Source organism: Agelaius tricolor, unplaced genomic scaffold (assembly GCF_023055355.1).
Source record: "Agelaius tricolor isolate 1412-34295 unplaced genomic scaffold, bAgeTri1.0.p SCAF_2, whole genome shotgun sequence".
In the NCBI taxonomy this organism is placed as follows: domain Eukaryota; kingdom Metazoa; phylum Chordata; class Aves; order Passeriformes; family Icteridae; genus Agelaius; species Agelaius tricolor.
The window spans coordinates 65,476,164-65,501,267 of NW_027269262.1; the positions used below are offsets into that span (position 1 = coordinate 65,476,164).

Below are 25,104 nucleotides of genomic sequence, written 5' to 3' on the forward strand. Positions count from 1 at the left end.
TGCTGTTTTGGTTGTATACACTGCGACTTGCAGCAGCTCAGGATACCATACTGTATTAAGAGCAAATGACCATCAGTTTATTATCTGTCCTGGCAATAAGCACGACCCTATCCTGAGCCCAGCCGTGCCACAATCTTCTGTTCTCAGTACAAGCCAACACAGCTTCCTAGCAAACACACAGCAAAGTGTAACAGCTATGACTAATCTGCTCAAAAGAAGAAATGTGAAAAGATAATTTGCTTAAACCTAAAACTGAAGAAATTTTTAAAGAAGTCTAAACTAGTTTCTCACTTTGCATTTTAGTCTCATAAATGACAAAGTATGAAGTCACCCACTGAGTAAGAAATAACCACCCTTCCAGAAAAACTCTTAAGAAAAAGGCAAACCTCAGAACCTCCTGTTAAAAAATATCATTTATTTGTCAACTTGGTTTTCATAAGAATGACACATCCCAGATAACAATTCCATTAGTATTCTCAAATAAGGACATTATAATAGATTGCATTTAGCAAATACATATCTTTCATTTTTCTTCACATTGTCTCTTTACTAATGCTGAGATCATCCTTGTCTATCATATCTTATAGTTACAATAAAATAAATATTTCCAGGTAAGGCAGGAATCAAATACTATCCCTCTAATTTCATTCACAGAAACTCCCACCTTTTAAGTCCTCTATAAAATTACTTATATAAAACCTCCCTTAAAACATAGAGTAGATAGAATGGTGGTGTGTGGAAGTAAAAAACAGCATCCTCTGGCTCCTTTCATCTGACTGCCTCCCCATCACACCTTGTGGCAACTGGTAATTCTCATTCAAATGAAGAAATGAAAAGTTTCCAAGTAAGTTTATTAATGTAATTAGTCTGTTTCATTTATGCCTTCATATTTTGATTTTTGATAATGAAAATGTTCATGTAGCACACAAAGTCAACAGAGCACAAAGAAAACTGGTAATACAAAGCTGTAACTCCTATCCAAGACTGAATAAAAGTTCTGGCCCTTTAGCTTCCTTAAATTCTGAGCATTTACCCTTTTCAGTGATGCACATATGACTACTCACAAGTACATTCTAATGGTAGCTGAATACTAATCCCCTTTTGTTTAAAGATTAACATTCCAAAACAAAATTTATTCCCTCCACTGCAGGAAGTCGGACCAGATGTAGCAGTCCTTTGTTAAAGTAGAGTTTCAACCTGAAAAATATGTTTATGAGGACAAATTATCAAGGTAATTAATATGTAAAACTAATTATTCTTTGATTACAAAGAATCTGATTTTTTTCCTGTAATATCTTTAACTAAGACTCTTCTGCAACTTATAGATCACAAGACCCAACAAAACAGAATTAAAATATTTTTAGAAGTGTATTTTTCATTTTAAAGTGGTTCAGGAAAATGCTGAATATTGAAGTACTAAAAAGGTAACTTTTCAATATTCAAGTTGGAACCCTGGTCTCATTAGTGACTACAACTGAGCAAAGGTTTTACCATATGGGAGATTAAAAAGAAAAATCTGTATCTGACACAAACAACCATTCTTTTCCCAAACCACCTACTTCTGTGAGATGCTTCGTATCTGCTTACTTGCATGGAAAATAAAATAATTAAACCCCCACCTAAAGATCTAGGTTATTAGGGTAACAAAAACAGTTTATGCCACAAGACACAGACTTTATAAACTTGGTAAATACTATGGGTTACAAACCCAACACAGTGATGAGGAGGTGCTACAGAAGCAGGCCAATGCTTTTTTAAAATAAGGCAGCATAAGTTAAGCATTAGAAGTTTAATTCCAGAAAAAAAAACAAACAAAAAACTACAGTAGAGTGTGATATAGCAGAGCCAGCAGAAACCAGCTATACAATAGAGGTACTAAACTGCTTTTTTATTGATAGTGTAACAGGGATGAAAAACAGAGTACAAACTTTACCCGCATGAAGCTGCAAGAGACAAAACAAACCCCAGGAAATTCATACAGCTTATGCACATCAAACAGCAGGACAGAGGGAGGTGGAATGAAAAAGGAAGATAACATTCTTTAATATTCAGGAAAATGAAACATTTCTATATAGGAAAGAAGCAAACTCCAACATAAGAAGGGCATGACACCTAGCAGAGGCCAAAACAGAGAATCCATATTCTTTTGATAAAATATTGCTCTGAAACTTCAGAATAAATGAAGACTCCACAGCAAACAAAGGTCTGCTATGATTGTAAGCTATGAACACTGGATTTTGGATGCATACAATTCTTTATTAATAAACACAGATAAAGACTGAAGTATCAAAATGCTGATGATTTTTCTGGAGACATTAGATCACCTTTAAGTCAGTGTTGCTAAAACATTTCTTTGGGAAAAAGCTATTAAGTGATGTGGAAGGACAATTCATACAAAATTCCTTCAGGATCAAGAAGTAACTTCAGGATGCTCTCCAAATGACTTGCCAGTTTTCATAGTCTAATAAAAACAGGCTTGCACCTGCTGGTTCTAATTGCAACAGCAAATAACAAAAATATGGCAGGGTACTAATACACACATTTGACAGCAAATAATATTGCAGCACAGGATCTGGAAGCACTTGCTCTGAAGTCTCTGTTGACTCACAGAACAGCAGCAGAATTAATGAAGTTTTTAGCTGCCCACCCGCTAACTATATCTAATTACATCAGATGAAAGCACTGTGTGTCACTCTAAAGATCAAAACCTAGAATTTAAGATCTTCAAACAAATAGACTAGTGGGTTGTTCTAATCAGAATGTCGAATGAAGAATGTAATAAACCATTTCATAAAAGTAGATCAAAGTTACTCAATCAGCTGTTACCCTGCTATTTTTGGGACTATTGATGATTGCCAATCAAGAACAGAGCCACCATAAAACTATTTATTTAATTTAACTGTATATGTTTTTTACAAATTAAGATTCAAAAAGAGGACATAATGTATTTCTGTGTTAATGAGACTCTTCTGAATAATACTTCCTGTCAAAAAAGGATTGCAATTAAAAAGAAAATAATCCTACAAAACCAGGTTGAAGAGTAAATGGGTGAAGTGTAAGAACAATTAAAACATTGCAAAGGCAACTAAGAAAGCAAACAGTGAATGCAAAAAGCAGGAAATTACCTATTTTAATATGTTAACATGCACAGAATTGTGTTTGATCTTTTTCTGTGTGGAAGTGAACTTTGAGATTTGGCACCCACCTAGACCACATCAAAAAGACATGAGCAGCAATTCCTACAGACAGCATCTTGTGAGTGAACAGTTTTCTTCAGTGTCTCTACTCAGAAGAATGTGGGTTACCCTGAACATCTGCCACATTCCAAAGGATGATGGGTTTCACCCCTCAGGTTTGGAGAGAAGACAATATATATGTAATTGAAGCTCTGAGACATGTCTGCCTGAGAAAATTAGTTGTCATCTCACAAAGGTCTAGAAGGTGCACTGTTTTCCTTAAATGTTCTTTATACCTTTGTGTTTTTTTAGTGTAACATCATATTGGGGATTCAAATTTAAAATTATTCTTTAGGCATGAAAAGAACAACTTTCCCACTTAATCCATCTACTAGGTAAGTTGTTAATGGCACTTTGTCTGGGTAAGTTAAAGATTGCTAAGTCAAAGTTTGCCTTATCCAATTGGAATGTTCTAAAGTTTGCAAGTAGAAGTTCTTCTTCAACTCCCTGAGAATGTTGTTGCTGTTTCTCCAACACACCATCCAGAGTAAATCCAACTACCTTCCCCTCACCTGCCAAGTGGGGTAGGACATTATGGCATTGCTACTCAATAAATACCTAAGACCAGTAAAAATACACTTTATATAAATTACAGAGTGCCCAAAGCATATTTCAGCAGTCTGCTTTCAATAATTTCTGAATTCTTCCATTAATCTCTTGGATATATATCATGTACAGTATAAAACTAAATCAACCTCACATCAGACATGCAATTCTGTCATTTCAATTTTATACTCCAATGGCTGAAGACTGTGTATCTCTGAGCCACATTTAGGACATGTAAAATACATATCAAATAAAAAGTTACTTTTAATACAGTAGTAACAGAAAACATGTGGACAGCCTATGGTATGTGGCATGGTGGGCCATTCCCCACAAAGTGAACATTCCCTGCAGTGAACTGCTAAAGAGTTTTCACTATTGGAAAGACCTGCGATAGGCAGGCACCAAGAGGAAATTTTAAGTTTCAGCTTCTGTACATTAATGAGTGGTAGCAGATATATCAAAAACTCAGCAAAGCCATGCCATAAGAGTTCCCTGTTCATGTATTCAAATCCTATCTGACGAACATTTTGCGGCTTGCAAAAAACGGACCTAATTCCTAGAATGCGTTCTGTAAGTGTTGCGAATGTTCCTTTCCGAAGAAAAATCAGAAAATTTACAAGTCCACAAAGCTTTAGAAGTCCAGATCCAAAACCTATATAGCTCTTAATTTTGCAGAAAGACTGCTGTTGACGATTGCTAAATAAATCATAACATCTTTCTTCCAACCATCTTCCACCAACAGTGAAAATAAGATACCATAACTTCTGGTGTTTGCTCAGAGGTTGGTATTTCTCTGACTGAGATAAGTTATTCTTGTATTGAATATTGAGAATGGCCTGTCCCACAGTTGCGTTCTTGGAATAGATAGTGAATTTCCATAATATAAGACATAAAAATGCTTTTACTTCTGGTTCAAAATGAGCCAACACCCCTGGTTTAAATCCATGAAAACAGCTGGTAAACTGGGACCACACTAGTTGTTCCAGAGCTTTGTTTAGTTCAAGAGCATCAAGCTGACTTATTCTGAGCACAGGATTCACACTCTTTTCATTTCCAAGGCTGGAGGCCATTTCTTCACAAAAAAACTTTCTAGAAACAAAACACAAATAGATTTTAGTATAGCGGAGTATTTCCTATTTCTATTTTTATTAAAAATAACAAACTTGCAATATACCACCAGTAGATAAGAAACAACAACGTTCTCAGAATGCTCTATAAATATGTTACTAATATGCCACAATTCATTTCAGGAAGCTTTACATTAATATAAAATTAGTACACAATTTAGTTTAAAATCTTATTTTTAGAAGAAATTATGCCTGACCATTTCTCACAAAATGTTAACATTTGGTTATAAACAAGTGTTCAACATCATCTAGATATTCAGAAAAATCCACAGATTTATATATATATACATACATATTAATAAATTTATATATACATTAAAATATTGCAGGGCATGATTGTAATATTCAATTGAATCTTAAAATAGATCAGAAAGAAGAACTGCAACACTATAAGGTGTTTTATAGAGAAATAGGGAAAATGAAATACTAACCAAAAAATCTGGAAAAGAACAGTGAGGCAGACCAAGTGTTGCCATATGAACACTTCAATTGCTACAGCTGAAAGCAAAACTATAGAAATACAGACAAATTTAGGAATTACATAAAGATATGGATGAAATTAAGGTGGGAATGAATAAAATTTTCTCAATAAAGGCAGTGAGTTGTTTAGAGAAAAATCATATGAGATCTAAGAAATATTCAGCATTCAGACATAAATTATTATACAGTACTTCACTGAAGTCTGCATATATTTTCTAGAGTGTTTTTGACAGGTGTGGGATTGTGCTACTTGTCGTATAACATTTCCAGGCAAGATGATTAATGTATAATAGCAACGTCAACAAATGGATACTCCTCTTGCTCAAGCATCATAGAAAAAAATAAAGTGTTTTTTAAAATGGCTTCTTTTAAATGTTGTTGCATCTGAAAGCCTGGCTGAGAAATAAATGCAGTAAATTATCAAAGCAAAATAGAGGCAACACCTCAATGTAAAATTATGGGGTAATCAATTTTTGCTTCCTTTTGTCAACAGATTAAACCCCAAAGTTTAATTCAGAACTATTTTCAGAGATATGCAACATATTTCACTTTCTAAACCAGATTCTTTGCATAACAGACCTGCAAGCAATCCACAGCCTTCTAGAGAAAGTATAGGAGGTAGTGCCTCAAATTCTTATTTATAAGAGAAAAATAACCATACAAAATTACTGTGAGTAAAAGATGCTGTAGAGGCTCTTGGTAGCAATGGTTGCTACTGATGTCAAGAATACTAAAAAAAAAAAAAATCCTTCAAACAGACAACCATGTTTGCTGAAAAAGAACACCCCAGAAGTTTTAAAACACAATATAAAACATCATCTGTAGCTTTCCTACTGCTTTCCATATTCATAATTAGTTATCAGTGCAAGGAAATATGACTTTGTCTTTAGTGTAGGGTGTATCACAGTAGTTTCCAATTAACTAGGACTGCTACATGGGTAGAGCATACAATAGCTCCACTTAGCTTTTTTAAACTACTCCTTCCTTTATTAGCAGGCAAAACATGGCTGAAGGTGGGATAAGGCCACCTCCTCTGAGCCAACAGCCATAGGGTTCATTGCATGAACCCACACCAGCTGGAAAAAACAGGATACAAAGCCTATATAACCAAACCTGTCTCCCTCACACTTAATCCTTTCTGTAGCAGAAACCAAAGCACAGGAAACATTTTCCAGTATGATTCAAATAACTTCCCTCCTCTAATTTATGATCAAAGGGTCAATTCAACCCCTACTGGATGTTACTGCATCACTTCAAAAACTCCAGCACCAATGCCCATCCACCCTCCTATCCCTCATCTTTTCATTCCACTATCATTTTGGGAACCAGAGCCTTTGATAACCACCTGCTCTGGAACCTGCTACTGGTTATTCACTCATAAACCCTAAAAGTCTAATGTCTTCTTCACTTTCTCTTCTACTCATTTCACTTTGTTCTACTTGTTTCAATGTTCTACATAACTCCCAACACTCAAAACCTCCTTCAAAAATGCTAGTTACTCAAAAGGGACATCTTATCAAACAACTTCCTTGATCCATCTACTAAGACTATTTTCCAACATCATTTTAACCATCTTTTCCAATTGTTTTTCATTACTACAGATGCTATGAGCAATTTCTATTGTAGGTTTCTCATAAATAAGGTAGACTAAATATTTAAAGATTTTTTTCTCTCATTATAGGTATATTATCTAAAGAAACCTGAGCAAGTGAAGAATGGGTCATCAGGAATTTTCTGAAGACAAAGGAAAATGTGTCAAATCCACAGAATTATGATGGATCATGAAATACACATAGGCTGGGAGCCTGTATGACTGCACACTTGCTTTGAAAAAGAGGATGTGGGGACAGGCAGCATGCTGAACACAAGCCACCAGTGCATCCTTGCAGCACACTAGAACATGTATAGCCAGCAGACTGAAAAAGTGCCTATTACCCTCCACTTGGCATTGGTGAGTCTAAACCTGGGACACTAAGTCCAGTTTAGCTTTTTCTATGAATAGTACAAAAGAAAGGAACCCCATGTCCTGATATATGAGAAGAGCTTGAAGGAACTCAGATTGTTCAACTTGAAGGATAAGGCAGCTAAGAAATGGTCTATGAATAATCTTCTACTTCCTAAGGGTTGCAGAGAATATTAAGCCAAAGTTTTCTGTGAGATGCAATGAAATAAAGAGAGGCAACTCTGTGTTAAGTCACTACATGAGAAATTCCAATTGAAACAAGGAAGCTGGAACATTTTGTCTACCAAGACTGAAATCTCCAGAAATTTCTCCCCAGAAATTCATGAAACTTGGCCAAATGATGCCTGAACCTACCTGTTTTAGCAATTAATTTATTCCAAATTTTCACAGGAGAGCAGACTAAAATATTCTCTGGGATTTGGAGTTTGACCTTCCCATTGCCTCAATGCAGAATCTAATTGATTTTTTTTTTTCACGTCCATCATCCTACCCAGAACTGTATTTGAAGGAAATAATTTCAATGAATCTGTCAGAGTGCACATACAGAAAATGGGAACCACTTTTGAGACAACACACCCAAACAGCATGACTACTGCTCAGTAACCTTTGAAATTTTGCCAAATCCAACAAGTCTTCTTTTTAAAAAAATCAGAATCAACACCATATATATTGTTTAATGGTGTCATGTTCAATGTCTCTTCCTGAACTACCAGCTATCAAATTGATTGAACTTTTAGTCAAGTTTAGGCACACTATATGGAAAAGGAAGAATATCAAACAACAATAAGGATGCTATCTTTTAAATTATGCTTGTCACATAGCTATGTAAAAAAATAAAAAAAAAAAAAGAAAAAAGAAAAAAAAGCTTTCTTTTTGATGAAAAATTAAGTGTTCTCAATTCAAGCAATAAATCTGGGCATTGTTCTGAGTTCTTTCCAGCTAAGAACATTTAAAGCTTGCCATAGGCCATGGTTGTTAACTGGACACTGAAAGTTACCTAAAGATTATATCCGTATACTTCTGATTTTAATGTGTAAGCACATTTCTGTATGCTTAGTGTTCTGCTATCCACTCTACTTTCTTCTGAATTGATCTAAGGTTTTATTGCACTTAAAGGGAAGATATTTATTTCCCATAGGCAAATATTAAAGGGGACAGTTTGAAATCTGCATTGTCCTATGAAATTGTCTTCAAATGTCCTAATGATCTGAATAAGAGCAACTGTTTCCTTGAGAGAAGAGCCCTACATTTTAATCTCAATCTTGCTATGGTAGGAAATTTTCCCTTTAAAAATTACTTCTATACAAACTCCTTTTAGAAATTTATTCTTTTTCAGTTTATATTGTTTTTGCACACAGTAGTATCACAGTAGAAATAAGTGGGAACTATGGTAGCTTAAAACTAGATAAAAACACACCCTATAAGTGCAAAGACATTTATCTTGTACTTTTTTTAATGTTATTTTTGCATTCTGTATTTTGCTGAGCTACAAAGAATATAGAAAATGTTTGTTTTCCTCCATGTTTTTTTATTAAATTCTATTTGTCATCCTTGACTGTTTTAACTCTTATTTTAAGTTACTTTTAAAACAGAAGAACCCCAAATCACAGACCCAGTAATGAAAGGGGTACGTACCAACATTCACATACATAATAAACTCAATGTTTGATGAACTTTTACAGAAATACTCTTTAATTAGTAAAGACTGGTACTTGTAAGGTTCTCCCTTTATATTGTCAAAGATATAGAAAAAAAAAGAATTGCCTGCCAGAAAAAAAACGAAACAACTGAAAAACCCTAAAATGTTCTGTTCTTAAATAACCTGTATTTGTTTGTTTTGTCTTTTTTAACCAAACAAATAAACAACCCTACTTGTACAGTACAAAAAAAATTACTGTATATCACTAGGGAAAAAGAAATTTCTTCTGGTATATATTATTGCTGGTATTGAGCAAAGTAGAAATTATGAATGAATATATTTTATTTGGAAACATGTTATTGACAGAAATCTATCAATAGTAATGTGAGTATTGTCAACAGCCTGTCAATATTAATGTAATTATAATTAAGGGGATAACATGGATTTTAGCTATAATACCAAGTAACATCTCCTGCATTGCTGCTATCAATATAAGCATTATTATTGACCTGTTCTGGGACTATCAGTAGGAGATGTATTACCATCAGGCATATTTGTCAATGCATTCTGCCCACAAAAATTCTACATTTAAATTTACAGGTCTGTAAACTTTGCCTGAAGAAATATACAAATCCAAGTAATCTCTTGGGTGCCATTTTTTTCCACAGGGCTTTTCTACTGTGGATGAGTAATCAAGGGGTTTCTATCTCAGAGCTACTGCAATCGCATTCCCTGCTTTTCTAGCATAATCATTAGATGACAAATAGACATATATGCAGAAGCCTTAAAATAATTTTAAGTATGATCTGTCAAACCACTTTTTGAGAAGCAAAATAAAAACGTATTTATTAAAATAAAACCCAAAATTTGTTCCTAATGGTTGGCAGCGAGTCACTAGTGGCGTCCCCCAGGGACCAGTGCTGGGTCCAGTCCTGTTTAATATCATCACTGATGACCTGGATGAGGGGATTGAGTCCACCATTTGCAGATGACACCAAGCTGGGACCATGTGTTGATCTGCTGGAGGGCAGGAGAGCTCTGCAAAGGGACCTGGACAGGCTGGATAGATGGGCCAAGTCCAACAACATGAAGTTCAACAAGTCCAGGTGCTGAGTCCTGCTCTTTGGCCACAACAATCCCCTGCAGTGCTACAGACTGGGGACAGAGTGGCTGGACAGTGCCCAGGCTGGAGGTGCTGGCTGACAGCCGACTGAACATGAGCCAGCAGCGTGCCCAGGTGCCAAGAAGGCCAAGAGCATCCTAGCCTATAGCATGGCCAGCAGGAGCAGGGAGGTCATCCCTTCCCTGTTCTGGGCCCTCAGTTTGGGAAGGACATTGAGACACTTGAGTGTGTCCAGAGGAGGCAACGAGGCTGGTGAGAGGCCTGGAACAAAACCCTGTGAGGAACGACTGAGAGAGGTGGAGGTGTTTAGCCTGGAGAAAAGGAGGCTCAGGGAGACCTTATCACTCTCTACACCTTCCTGAAAGGTGGCTGTAGCCAGGTTGGGGTCAGTCTCCTCTCCCAGGCAGCCAGTGACAGAATGAGAGGACACAGCCTAAAGCTGTGCCAGGGGAAGTTTAGGTTAGACATCAGGAAAAAATTCTTCACAGAAAGAGAGATTGGGCATTATCTGCCCAGGAAGATGGAATTGGGCATTATCTGCCCATCCCTAGAGGTATTTTAAAAAAGACTGGATGTAGTACTCAGTGCCCTTGTTTAGTTGATGAGGTAGAGTTAGGCCATAGGTTGGACTTGATGCTCAAAGATCTTCTCCAACCTAGTTCATTCTGTGAACTTAAAATTACATTTAGGATGCATAAGTAGCATATCCACTAACTTCACTGAGTTGGTGATTTAATTCTTTTACACAATCTCATCTGTGTAGACAAAACATGTAGTCTAACACTGAACTTATGGAGAGATGGAATGGACTACAAGAGACCACCAAATCCTAACACAGCACAAACACAGGCTCAAGAATATATTGACATGTGTCTACCAAGAAGGCTAATTCCATAGTTTTTCTAAGTAGTCTGTTCCAGTGTTTTATGGCCCAAAGACTCTTTTTCTCATATTTAGTATAAAGCATGCTTAGTAAAAATCAGGACAGTTTTCACTCCACAGCAGAAATCAAGAACAACGAAAAAGAACTTCCATTTTGCCGCACCTTCTCAAGAGCAAAAAGCAGCAAGACATGTGAAAGGACCAATTACCCACAGAAGATCTGCCAAACTAGACAAAATATGCTTTACTACAACATGGCTGGTATGATCCTCAAGAAAAACCAAACCAAACAAAAAACCCAAATAAAATCCACAGCAAAACAACAACTTTACTTTTTTCTCAGCAGCAATTCACCTTGAGATCTGCTATATCTTCATGTCTTTTTCTCTCATTTTTCTATCTGAATAATTATTTCCTCTTTTGGATTAATATATTTTGAGCTTTTCATGTTAAATGCCTGCATTGTTTTTTATCTTGTTGATTTTACACTTTCCAAACTCATCAAGAGTATTTTGAATTCAGACCTTATGTTTAAAACAAAGGACAAAACAAAATCCTAAACTTTCAACCTCTCTCCAGCTTGTATCATCAGTAACTTTTCTAAGTATGTATTCTCTTCCATCATCCAACTCACTAATGCCTTTTCATCTTGACAGGGTACTACAGATAATTACTCTGTAAAGGCAATCTTTCAACTTGATGCTGATAACATCAACATCTAATGGATACAATATTGATATTATGTTTCCCTAGTTTGCTCATGTAGGGAAAAAGACTTTATTAAAATAATGCTGCATAGTACCTAAAGTTTTCCTCTTACTAAACTTGTTATTCTTATTTAGAAGAGAAAAATATTGAGGTTTCTTACAAACAGGTCTCACCAAACCATACTGGGTGTTTTACCATTTCTCTTCTACACACTGTTAGATACAAATTAATTGCTAAACTATTTACTCCTGAACCTTTATTTGGAATCAAAACTGACAGTTTCAATAATTCTCTTAACAGAAGAGTAAAGAGGCACAAAACCAGATACACACAAACCCATTTTGCTGGCTATTTCCACCCTCTGGGATATTAAATAAATAAATAAAATCAGCAGCGCCTAATTCCTCAATCATTCTAGGATGAATTTTATTAGGATTTGCCACTTGAGCACATCTATATTAAGATTCCTTAGGCTATTCTTTCTGTGCTTTGGTTCCACTCTTATTTCCTGTCTAAGATTAATTTTATGAAAGTAGCAGGTCACAATATATCTCTTTTACAAAGTATGAAGGGAAGAATCAGTCTTTGAAAGTCTTTTCCTTGTTCTCCTTTCTTATTTAATAACAGATCTAGGTAATGGACTTATCCCTTCGTGCCTCCTCTTGCTCAGAGTTTTGGAACCTTTCATTGATTCTTTTCTTGTGCTTTGTAAATTGAAACTTATTTTGTTCCTCAGTCATCAATTTTATTCTTACATTCCTATGCTATTCTTTTATATTCATCGCTAATCATATTGTATTACTTTTGCCTGGACAACTCTTTTCATTTCCAGGCCAGGGAAGAATTCCTGATATAAAGTCCCTCTTAACATTCACTATTAGTATTTTATTTTATTTTATTATTATAAAGTATCTCAACACAAAGAAACAACAGGATATACATAAAGGTAACAATTTTTCATCCTTTTCAACAGACTAGACTCTGCCAAGTGCCAGCATTGAAATCAATGGTCCAAGGATGGGGAAGCAGGGTGTAGAAATCATCTCCTCTCTGGAGATAACAGTAACACAGTCCCTTTTTCCTTCAGGAGCTACAATACATTTGGTATTGTGCATTGCCATACTGGGGGTGTGCGACAGCAGGGAAGCAAGCCATAGCCTTGGTTCACTATCCCTCCTTTGATGTTCATAAAGTTGGGTATCAACAGATAGCAATGAAAACTAACTTTCCACCCATCACAAGAATGCTGAGACTTTTTTTAATGTGGAGTGTTCTACATTTTTCTTTGTGAAAATTTATCATTTACCTGTTCTTTTTGGGCACTCTCAATAGCAGAGGATATTTTATATGTCAATTAAAAATCAATAAATTTTAAAGATGAGAAACCAAACGATACATATTCAGTTAACTTTAAAATTTTCCTTTACATCAACTCTCATAACACAGAACATGGATCCCAGCTGCTCAAAGCCTCATCTCTCACCATTAAATCTCAGCTCTTTCCTGCTTATCAAGTGCAGAGAGAAATATCCTCAGATCAAAGTCTAATTGGGAGCCCCAACTGTGTTGTCTCTTAATCACTGAAAAATTAACTTATCACTATATCATTACCTCAAATAACCTTAAAAAAGATTGATTTTGTATTACTGTCTGGATTTCTATATACTTCAGACAAATACCTATCATTTTCTAAAGAACATAAATTGATTCTTTAACTGTTTGGAATAACTACAAACACTAATTGAAAAGTCAGTAAGACACTGCAATCACAGAAACTATTATTTATTTCTTATATTCCTGGGAGAAAGGACTATTTCTCAACACAGACAAATTCAAGGAAAACACTGAATGACTGTGTAACAAACAATTCCCATAGATAAAATTAAGAATTTTATTATGGAGGTTAAAAATGCTACAGTTACATTTAAGGTTCAAAGACCAAGCACAAGACAAATACACATTCAAATCACAGGTTGCTTTTCCAATTTTAACTCAGTAAATTGAGATTTCATAACATGAGATACAAGAGATTAGCTACTACTGAATGCCTGAAGACAGCAAGGAAAAATTAATGATAGTTAATTAATAGATTTATCTTCCACAAACTACCTGCCAGAATCAAAATATTAGGGCTTCAAGTTACAAAATCAAAACCAGCTCAGAAGAGCCAGAATTGATACAACAGTAATAAAGAGCAGCAGGAAAGTGCTGCACTGTTAGAAACTGTAAATCAGTCATTTCTGACAGCATTTGATGGAAACTGAAAATCCCACATCAGTGCAACACATCCCCTCGATGAATGCTAGAATGCTAGACAATTACTGGCCACTCCCTAAGATATTCTGAATGCTATAAGCTTCTACTGACTTGAGATAAATTTGTCATCAGTCAGCACTCTTAAAAGACAGATTATTAGATCCTAACAACCAGATCTGATAGTTACCTCAAAACGAATATTTAAAATACTAACCTTTTAAAATTTGCAACACTAAATTCAAGACGATAAAACCTCCAAGTACATTTGTATTCCTTGTAGCATAGAAGCCAGAGACAGCATCACCCTACCAACTTTTTTGATAAGCCCTAATCTTCATTTACTGGAATAAACAGGAAGATAAACACATAACAAGCTAATGTTCCATCACTATTATTCTTAATCCCATATCCTTTTCTCTTCCTCCCTCATCTTATTTCCTCTTCTGTCATCCTGCTCCTTAGTACATCAAGTTACAAATTCATCTCTAAAGGGACATGTCAGTTTCACTTATAAATTTTCATCCTCTGTTACATTAAATGAAATCTAGCTGTTGCTCCTTTAAAAGCAATTAGTGATAAAAACCTGGAAGTGTAAAAAACAAAGCTGCATTATAACTTGAAAACTTCCAAAAAACATGGTTAAAAATCCCTTGATCTAGATGCTTAGCAAAATATTTGTCTCATACACAATAGATGTTTTTCTTTGGAACTAGGTAATGGCAATTATTTGGAGAAGTGCTTTACCTTTACTGTTGATGAACTAAAATGGTGAAGAGAGGTTTTGTTAAAGTAGTTGAACAGAGTGGCAACTGTGATGGTTAGCTGGGAAGAAACAGCCCTTTGTAAGGAAGAGGCAACATCTGTGACTGAACCAGTATCAAGAGGTGCAAAAGCTAAGCAAAGTTAAGAATTAAGTTAATAATGTAGGTCTCACCTGCTGATGTGATCAACAGATGACTGAGAGACTATTGTACCTTAAGGCCTTTTTGGGTGTGATAAAGATATGAGGCTCTGGTAAAAGGATGGCTAAGTAATACTGCAATGCTTGTGCAGCAGTGAAAAGAACGCAAGGCTTAGTAAATGTGCGATCTTTTCTGTAAAGCAGATGAAATGTCACCTGGTGGCAGAGGTATGCAGCTCCATTTCAGAAAGGTCCAATGACAGATCATGAACACACCACTGTGAGCACACTGAGGGCAGTTATAGCCATAGCTCTTCCAGTGAGAGAGTGGTTATAGCCATAACTCTTCCTTTGCTGGTTACTGTTGCTTTTCTGAAAAGTTTGTCTTACACCTCATGATATATGAAACATCTGCATTTCATTGTTCTAAGGGCACTGTATCTCACATCCCTTTATTTGTCAAGTACAATGTCAATCCCAATTTTATGCATCTTTTCCATGCCCCTCCTTACATTTCTTCCATTCAAAACTACCTAAAAAACAAACAAAAAGTCATCTAACTTAAATTCTCATTTCATAGCTCTGTGTCTGCTCTGCTCCAACCTGTCTGATTCATACGAATGGATCACCAGATAAGTACGGAGATGCCAGGATGAAGATTGAGAAGATACATACAAGAGATTCAGAAGCAACACCTGCTCTATATACGCTGATACAATTTACCACAGATGACAGAACCCTGCAATTTTGCATTAAACACTTTACGCTCATCATTTATGAAACACAGTCACTGCCCAGATTTTATTCCAACTTTCTTCCTTTTCACATACATATGCATGCCAACTGCACAGTTATGAATATTCAGCAATACGCAAGTGTAACAATGCTGATCCAAGTACTGCGCTGCAGGAATGCAAGGTCCTTTAACCTTTTATTAGAAATACTTATTAGATAAGAATGGTAAAAGCTGTCCTAAATGCCTAAATCATAATTAACCCCTATCCACATCTGTACCCAAAGGAGGACTCTAAGTAAAACAGTGTTGTTACAGACTGTATATATTCATGATTTGCTAGAACCGATAAAGTCCTGCATCAATAAAAAGACAAACCTGTTCACTCCATGTCTTAAGTTTTGGTTTTGTATTATATGGCATAACTTATGAATAATTTGATCGAATTATCATCAAAAACTCTCAAGTGGTGCAAGGATAAAGAGCAGTACTTGACACAAATTTCTCTTTTTTCAGGCTTGTGTTCTTTAAAAATCTAAGGTAATGTCATTTTTGACAGCTACAGTCACTGTCTCAAATTTTCCTTCCACTGTCTATTCTGTCCTTATCTTACAAATTAGCAGTAGTACTCATTTGAACTTCAATTTAATCGGTTTTGCATGTTGAACTGGCAAAATTCCAACCTATTTAAACTTATTTTTCTGCAGATTTAGTACACAAACAGGTCATCACAGACTCAGGTCAGATACATGCAGTATGAGTAAAAAGAACAACAGAGTCAGGAAAACCAGGTAATTGTGAAACCAGCTGTCTTTGAAACTCAGCATCATACTCATATCCACCACCAGTCAACAGCAAGACAGAAACTCAAGGCTTTTGTTTGACTCGAAGAACTGCTCTTTTTTGTCTTCAATCTCAATGTGCTGAATGTGCAAGCAAAACACAACACTGCAAATACAAATAATGAAACTTTTAGCTGTCTTTCAAAAATGAAAAGACAAATAATTATTTGTACAAGTCCACTGTAGGATTCATGCAGACCTGCAAGTGAGAGGCTACTCTGTTCAAATAAGTAACACTATGCAATTCCTCCCTACCTTCAGCTTTTCTGGTATGATTGTACCTTGTAACCTCTGGGATACACAATGACTACGAGGGGTGCTGGGAAATTTGATGTGCTCAGTGTCCCCAGTCCTTGACGATTTTATTACTTATTAATTATGGGAACTTTAAGCACACAAGGGAAGTCTGATACACTTCCACTACACTTCTCCTCAATCCTGTAACTTCATTAGCATTTTAGAATCAACCGAATGGTTGCATACAGGTATTACAAGTAACAGTTTAGAAGAGGGATAATAATTTCCTTGCTAGGCAGCCTGAGTTGTATGCTGTTACAGCTTCTGAAATCCCTCTGCAATTCCAATGTGTATTTCACTTCATGATTTAGTTATGCCCCACAGTGTCATGGCATTATATTAATTTCCCTTTCAGGAAAAGTTTTTCCTCCTTACCAAACCCCTCCTGTGACATTTTTTTTCTGCTTCTCTGACTACAGAAGTAATATTACTTTTGAATACTATTATTTTAATGTATTTTTTCAAGTTTTCTTAGAATTTAAATTTTGATTAGCTCCTTTCTTTTCTAACCTCATTCACAATATTAGCAAAAACCAAGAGAGAAGATAAAGTGTGTGAAAGACAAGATTTTTAGGGACATTATTCCCAGGCAGCTACTGAGACAAACACAATGAATGTTAGCAGCATTAAATTCAACTTCCTCCTAAAGGCAAAAAACCTCCTCAAGTCCTCCCTTGCAGGAGGAGGAGAAAGTACCCAGACCCAGTAAGAATCAACCTTGCATCAAGAGTTGCACCACTGTTGTAATTTCTCTTCCTTCCTATAGCGTGTATGTCCTCTTTTTCCTCTACCCCAAAGTTCTTTATTTCTCTTATATTTCACCCTTACTCTGAAAAATCTGAATTTAGTCTCCTTTTCAAAAGAGCCTGAAATAAACTCAAACTTCTGAAGTTCTTATATTCCACCTCCAAACCAAAAAAACACTGAGAGAAGTATGTTACAAAGACTGCATCTTTTCCTGAAGATTTTTGTAAAGTTTAGACTTGAACTGATGATGCTTGCAGTTGTAAGTCAGCTGTATGGCTGCAGGAACAATTTAGCTCTTGAAGAAGCTACAGAACAGAGAGCCTGCTACCTTTTATGTACATATACAGCACAATTTCACTATGAGCCTGCATCTTTTTAGCACAACACATTGGTCATTTTCAATTTTTTTATTTTATTTGCTGTTTTTAACTTTACAGGGAGTGCTGTATTGCAGGTGATGTTTAGAGCACGCTTGTTAGTTAAAATGAGACGAACAGAAAGGGTGTGACTCTCTTCAGTGGTCTAGGTGAAAAAGTATGCATGCTAATAGCTGTCAAAAGCAAAAAAGCCCAACCCTATCTCTAAAAAAAAAAACAAACCAAAAAACAGACCAAGAAAACCCAATAAAAACCTCAAAACAGCATAAGCAGCCTGCTTGAAAACACCACACTGAAGTAAACTTCAGCAGTCCATGAGAGGTAACAAGTTGTAGCAGCTCTGCTCATTAACTCCAGAGCAATACACTGAGTCCATTGCCATTTCAACTCATAAACAACGTACTATAATTTAGGTAGAAAATTTTAATTCACCTTCTGGATGCTCTGAAAAATTGCATGAATTCAGATGTTTTTCCTAAACAGCTAACATTTGGGAACCAGACCTTGCTAGGGAGAAATTTACATTAGGGTATTTCACTGAAAGACTGATTTTAATTGACAAAATTATCATCTTCTAACTGCACATTGCATCAACCAGATCATTAATGGAGATGTTAAACAGGGCTGAACACAGTATTGACCCCTGGGGTACAACAGTAGTTACCAGCTTCCAACTAGACTTCACACCACTGATTGCCATTCCCTGTGGTCCATCTGTTCAGCACATTTTATGCTGACCGGACTATTTGCTCACCCAGCCCATACTGCAGCAGCTTCTCCAAGAGCACGTCACAGGAGACACTGCTGAAAGACTTACTCATGCAAGCACCTACTCTCCTCCCCCCCTTGTTTACCATGCCAGTTATTTCATTGTAGAAAATTATCAGGTTGGTCAAAAATGGCTTCCCCTTGGTAAATCTATGCTGACTACTCCTGATCATTTTCTTTAATGTGTCTTAGAAGGGTTTCCAGGATTAGCTGCTGCATCACCTTCCATCCTTCTAGGGGATCAAGGTAAGGCTGACCAGGCTATAGTTCCCTGAGGACTTCTTCCTGCTCTTTTGAAAACAGAAGAAACATTAACTTTCCTCCAGTCTACAGGCACTTCTCCCAGTTCCTCAATCTCCCAGTCCAATGATTATTGGGACTGTCCTCACAATGATATCAGCCAGCTCCCTTAGCACTCATGGGTTCATTCCCAGAGCATTATCTACGTTCTCTTAATTCAGGTATTCTCTGACCTAAACCTCTTCCAAGTGTACATCTTCCCTGCTCCAGACCTTCCCTTGTGTTCTACAGTTCCTGAAGGTCTTTGCTAGTAGAGATGGAAGCAAAGGCAGCCTGCATAACCTCAGCCTTTTCCACCTTCCCTGCTCATTCAGCCATGAGACCACATTTTCCCTAGTATTCCTCCTGCTACTCGTGCATTTTATAGAGGCAATTCTTGTGGTCTTTGACATCCATCACCAGATTCAACTCCAGGTAGAGTCTGACTTTCCTTTTCACATCCATGCATGCTCAGACACTGTCTCTATACTGCTCCCAGGTTATGTGTTCCTGCTTCTGGACATTTACTTTTAATGTCTGAGTTTCATGATGAGCTCCTTGTTCATCAGTGTATGGCTGCTGGCATTCTAGCCTGACTTCCTAACTGCTGGGATGGACTGCTCCTCAGCTCGGGGAGGTGATCCCTGTGTATCAAAGAGCTTTGCTGCATCCCTCCAGGGCCTGACCCTGGGGGAATCTTCCAAGTAGATCCTTCAAGAGGCCAGAGCCTGCTTTCCTAAATTCCAGGGCAAGGATCTCACTTATTCTTAAACCAGGCTCTCAGAGAAAGCCGGCACTAATATCACTAACCGACTGAATAAGAAATAGATTACATTAGTTTCTGTCAGAAACCATATAGCTTAAAGGAAATATTGCTAAACTGGCACAAACACCGTGAACTTCTTTATTGAAAAAAGTTATTACCTAGAGAGTCTTAAAAAAAGCCCTCTCTGCCAAAAAAAATCATTAAATACCTAAAAGGTTTAAGAAGTAAGGTATCAAAAAAGTAATATAACATATCTTATTCTTCAGTTAGACTGACATTAATATAGAATGAATTTATTGGTAGTATATGCAGAACATTTCTTATTAAATACAGTGCTATCTTTTAATTCAAAAGTTTATTCCCATTTCTTATTATTATCTTAATTATTATTATTGCAGCATACCATGCTTACAAGCTAATTCAATGAAATTATATTTATGTCTGAAGCTTATCATTTAGTGTTAGCTGGACCCAATTTATTTGTTTCTTTACATCCTCTAAATTGTTGTTTTCACTGAATAAATGCAGAAATTCCAAGTGCAACAACAGTGATGTGGAATTTTTGAAAGTTTTGCAAGAGTAGGCCATTATAACCAACAGAGAAATAAAACACATGGGCAACAAGGTAATTAAAGTGTAGTCTGAAATTGTTGACAGATTTTTTCTACTGTTTAATCTACTACTAATTTTCCTTAAGAAGCTGTCCATCTCTTCCCTTCTTTGCCCTCCCTTCCCTTCTCTCTGAACCTCATGGCTTTGAAACTTTCAGATGTTAAAAAAAATAAGAAAAGACATTCCCACCATCTCATATTTTGAACATGTAATTAAACGTTTAGGGCTTTTTTTTCCCTGAAAGACCATGTGCTTCATTACTACATCCAGCTATATGTTAATACTGGATTCAGATATCACTCCCTACACTTTGATGATTTATATATTGAAGAGCCATTCATTTTAACCATATTCTTGGTACTGATACTATGTAGCCATAAACCTGTTTCCTTCCTTCCCAAATATCCTCGAAGTAGCAGTTTTTAGCCATTTTCAAGACTGTCACCTCCAAAGACGATAAACAGAGAAAGTAAAATGTCCTTCTTGACTTACAGTACCACATTTCACATCAAAGAACAAATTAAGGTCCTTGGATTAGTAATAGTGTCAAAAACTATCCAAGTATAAAAACTACCTTTCCTACTCTATGAACAGTTCAATCAAGTCTTTATATACTAATAATACTTGTTTGAAAGTTTTAGTTTAATTTAATTTAGTCCATTACAGGAACATTTACTTCCTACATGTCCTGGATCATCTTAAGCATCAAAACCTTTCTGTGAGTCACTACAGTCTTTAACGAAATTAAACCTACAGTCTTCACCTACTGGCATGGGTGAATAATAAAAGAATCTAATTGGAGACAAACAGAGCTGTGAAACAAACAAAACATTCTCTCCCGAGTCTAAGTACCTCCTTGCACAGAACAGACCTATGTCTAGCCAAGTCCCTAATACTCTACGAACATGAACTGAGGTATGCCATTCTAGCTACTTGGGAGCCCTTTACCAAGTAGGTAGATCCATAATGCATCTAAAGGCCCACTACCTAAGAAATAAATCTTTTAAAAAATAAATTCAAAACATGGTATTTTATATATCTGTACTCCTATACTGAGAGTTCTAGGACTAGCTATGAGATACATAAGCATGAGCTGATTCAAATACATTTAAGTTCACTACTATTACTTCACAGTTTTCAACATTTCTAAGAAAAGTAAAAGATATTTTCACATTCATGCAGACAGAGATCTAATTTTAATTATTTACTTAATTAATGCAACATTAATGGGAACTGATTTTTTTCATTTGCTGAAAAGGATTTTCTTGACAAATAAAAACCTACAAGTTGGCACAAAGATAAGCCTAGGAGTTAAAAGGATGTAAAAATAGAGGCAAAATGCTAAGCAGAGTTATTTCAATTGCCCTGGCCCCAGATAAATGCAATTTCACATCCTCTGTACTCAATAATAAACATCTTCAATTCCTACCTTAAAAACTGCAAATATGTATACATAACACTGAGGTTTTTGAAATACTGATATACACACAACCTCTCACTACATAAAAAGGCCCAAACACCCCACCTCTTTTAGACTCTCTCCAAAAAATCCAGACTAGTAGGCAAGAAAGTGGGTGCCATATAAGATCCTTGCAAAACCTTCACAGATAACAGCTTTAAACGTATTCCACTTTCTAGTTCACAGACTCAATCAAAAATTTTACAATACAGAAAACACTACAGTCATCATGGTAATTAAAAGAGTAAATCACAGAATCCTAGAATCATCAAGACTGGAAGAGACCTTTAAGAAAATCAAGACCAACCATCAACACAGCACTAACTCCAAAAAAGTATTCTTAGAACACCTAAGGCTAGAGGCACTAGAAACCAAAGTAGATGTTTCAATACTGACATGATCATCTATTTCTGTACTCTCTTTTAATGAGCCAATTTATACATTTTATAGATGTGAATTTAACCCCATAGCAAGTAACAGAAATTGATGACTTTGTGCAGTATAAACAAACACTGAAAAAAAAAACCCCAAAACATTAATTTTTCCTCCCTTTATTAGCTTATTTACTACTCTAACTAAGTACCAGCAATGACATTTTCAGTTGCTTTACTACTAATCACTTCATTAGATAAACTAGTCTTGATGGACAGCCAATAACTGAAGAACAAGCGGCTGCTGAGGAGGAACTGCAGCAGAAAGATGAAAAAAAATCTGAAGAAGAAAACACTGATAAAACACATCTTCAAAAAGAATAAAAATAGCATTAGTCTTAAAAAGAAAACTTTATCAACTGTTGCTAACTGTATGTCAAAAAAGCTCCAAAAAAGTCTGACAAGAACTAACTTTCAATGAAATCAAATGGCAAAGTATTTTGGACTCAAATTTTAGTACAAACTTCACTTCATTTAGTACACATTTTAGTCATACTACATCTTTGACCTTAGGGAACACTTCCCTCACACTGACAGGTGAAAAATCATAAAAGAAATACAGTGCTGTGGTTTCCAGTATGGACTATGTCATAAGTAGAGTTTGTCTGTTTGTCAAACACATTGGCCATTCAGAATAAATCCACATTTATTTCGTAGTGAACCAATCATTTGTTACTTACAGGCTGCACAAAACTGGATTAACAGAAACTGGAAAGTTGCCACCCTCATTTTTGGATTTCTTTGCCACCTATAGTAGGGAGTCAGAGGAATGACCCTCGAAGATTATAAATGTTTCAGTCTCTCAGCTGGTATCACAACTCAGATGATAATACTCCTCTGAGAGGATATTACGCCCTTTCTGCTCCGCACAGGTCGTCACCAGGCTCTGTCCCATCTTACGGCACGCCTGGGCCTAGCTGGAAAGCTCCCCGCCTCCGCACTCTGCGGCAACAGGAGGCCGAACGCCAGCGGGACTCACGGAACGGGGGCGGCCGGGGAGTGCAGAGGCCAAACACAGGTTTTTGCAAGCAGGCCCTGCATGAGCTCCGGGGCCTGAGCCAAAGGAACTGCCCCGGCCAACCAGGCCGCAGGAGACGCCTGGATGGGCTCCGCCGAAGGCCACGGCCCCTGCAGCAGCTCCCGCCCGCCGCAGCCGCTCCGTCTCGTCCCGCCCCGCGTCCCGACTGACCTGCGCCGCTGCCGGGCCCGGCCCTGCGCCACTCCGCGGGTGTGCCGGGCTCAGCCTCGAGCTTCCCGGAGAAGCTCTGCACGGCCGGAGCCGCCTCGGGCGCTCTCCCCTCGGCCGCCCCGGCTGCGGGCACTGTCCCGCCAGCCGGGTGCCAGCGGCAGCTGCCCGGAGCGGCGGCCGCACGGAGCGCAGTGCGCCGCCCAGCGCGGCTGCGCAGGAAGCGCTCCGGGAGACCGGGAAGGCGCGCGGGAAGGGCTCGCCACACGGCGGCCGCGCCAGGGCGGGCTGCGAGCTGCTTGACTGACAGCCCAAGCAGCAAATCAGCGGCCCGGGATGAGGCGCAGCAGCCAATGGCCGCAGGGGGGCGGGGCGGCTCCGGGTCCCGTGGGATCCGAGCGGCCGCGCTGCCGTTTGCGGCTGGGCCGGCGCTTGTAGCGGCTTCTGCTCGGGGCTGCTCGTGTGGGCGTGAGGAGACTCCTGGCCTGGGGTGGTGTGGTGTGGCCACTCAGCGGCTTGGAGTCGAGGGCAGTCTGGGGTGGAGTCCATGGGGAGGCGGGTGGCCTGCGGGCAGGATTCACAGGCCTCTGAGGGGAGAAACCAGCAGCGTGGGGAAGGAGTGCGGCAGCAGTCCAAAGGCACTGCAGGCGGTGTTTCTCCAGCAGCTGCACTGTTCCGTACGTGGTTGCTTGATTAGTTCCTGGTATCGGTGTCAGGTCTTCCCTCACGGGCTCAAAAGTGTTTTAGGTGATACAGTTAAATTATTATTTAGGTGATTTTGAATTGTGCACCTTAGGTGAGGCAAACTGCACTGTGAAGTTGGCTGTTACTGTTCTGGAAAGCAAACTAAAGAGAACTCTGTGTGAACAGGTTGGGGGGAATTGTCAATGTTTATTAAATAAAAGTTAAAAGATACTCAAATAGTGATTTACTCCTTTCCAAACCATAACTATATTTAGTTTTAACATATTCATGAACACAGATTCACAGGTGACATTAAGGGTTATAGTTCCTCAGATAACTTCCTGAGGTTATCTCTGCTGAGGGGGCATTCCATAGGCACATATTGTTGGATTCTGTACTATTTTTTTGTAACTCAAATTAAATAGCACTCTGGACCACCTCAGGTATTACAAAACAAATGCAGACATTTATGAATATCAGGATCCTGAAAAAACAGTTCTGTTCAATATTTACATGTATTTTTTCAGTGTTAAAGCAATTAGGCAAAACAGATGCATAGCTTTGTGAATAATGAGTAATTCCTGTTTTAGAATACCTGCTTGAAGTGAATAGGGCTAATTTACATGATTTCACAAAAAGGGGATTAGATCTTTTTGTATGAAAAGCACATTTTAAGCAAAATGAGGTAACCATCTTTTGAGCTAGAAAGAGTCATCTGTTTAATGGAAAGACATTGAGGTGGAACGCTTATTATCACTAATAAAAAACAATCACCCCCAAATATTTAAATACTATACTATGTACACCAAGGTATTTGGGGTAATTTTTGCTTTGTTTTTAATACGAAACCATGTAATGATTTACTTCTGCTCAGAAGTAGTTAATTGAACCATGAAATTAATTATCATTATTTTATCCTTGTATAAGGATATATTGTATATCCTGGTATATTTGAATTAGGAACAAAGAAAACACTTCCTTGCGTGGGGCACTGTGTAGAGTTTATCATGTAAGATCTTGTGAAGTGAGTCTTTGTGTCAGGTGGGCATAGCCGAGGAAGGC

General features: G+C 37.4%; 1 protein-coding gene across 3 annotated transcripts; it reads right to left on the reverse strand.

Annotated features, from left to right (window-relative positions):
- Positions 1-395: 395 nt before the first annotated feature.
- On the reverse strand, positions 396-23,621 carry PEX2 (peroxisomal biogenesis factor 2). 3 transcript variants are annotated; one of them, XM_071421313.1, is made up of 2 exons: positions 23,362-23,621; positions 396-4,871 (listed from the first exon to the last, which is right to left on the reverse strand). In XM_071421313.1, the coding sequence occupies exon 2, from the start codon at positions 4,850-4,852 to the stop codon at positions 3,938-3,940; it is 915 nt and encodes a 304-aa protein (XP_071277414.1). In that variant the 5' UTR covers positions 4,853-4,871; positions 23,362-23,621; the 3' UTR covers positions 396-3,937. The 3 variants fall into 3 exon arrangements, with proteins under 3 accessions (XP_071277414.1, XP_071277415.1, XP_071277416.1); XM_071421314.1 differs by lacking the exon at positions 23,362-23,621 and adding an exon at positions 22,853-23,332; XM_071421315.1 differs by lacking the exon at positions 23,362-23,621 and adding an exon at positions 5,341-9,525.
- Between the last annotated feature and the right edge of the window lie 1,483 nt (positions 23,622-25,104).

What these genes read in the sequence shown, in the direction of transcription:
- PEX2 (XM_071421313.1), bottom strand. Translation starts at nt 4,852, where the DNA reads ATGGCCTCCAGCCTTGGAAATGAAAAGAGTGTGAATCCTGTGCTCAGA.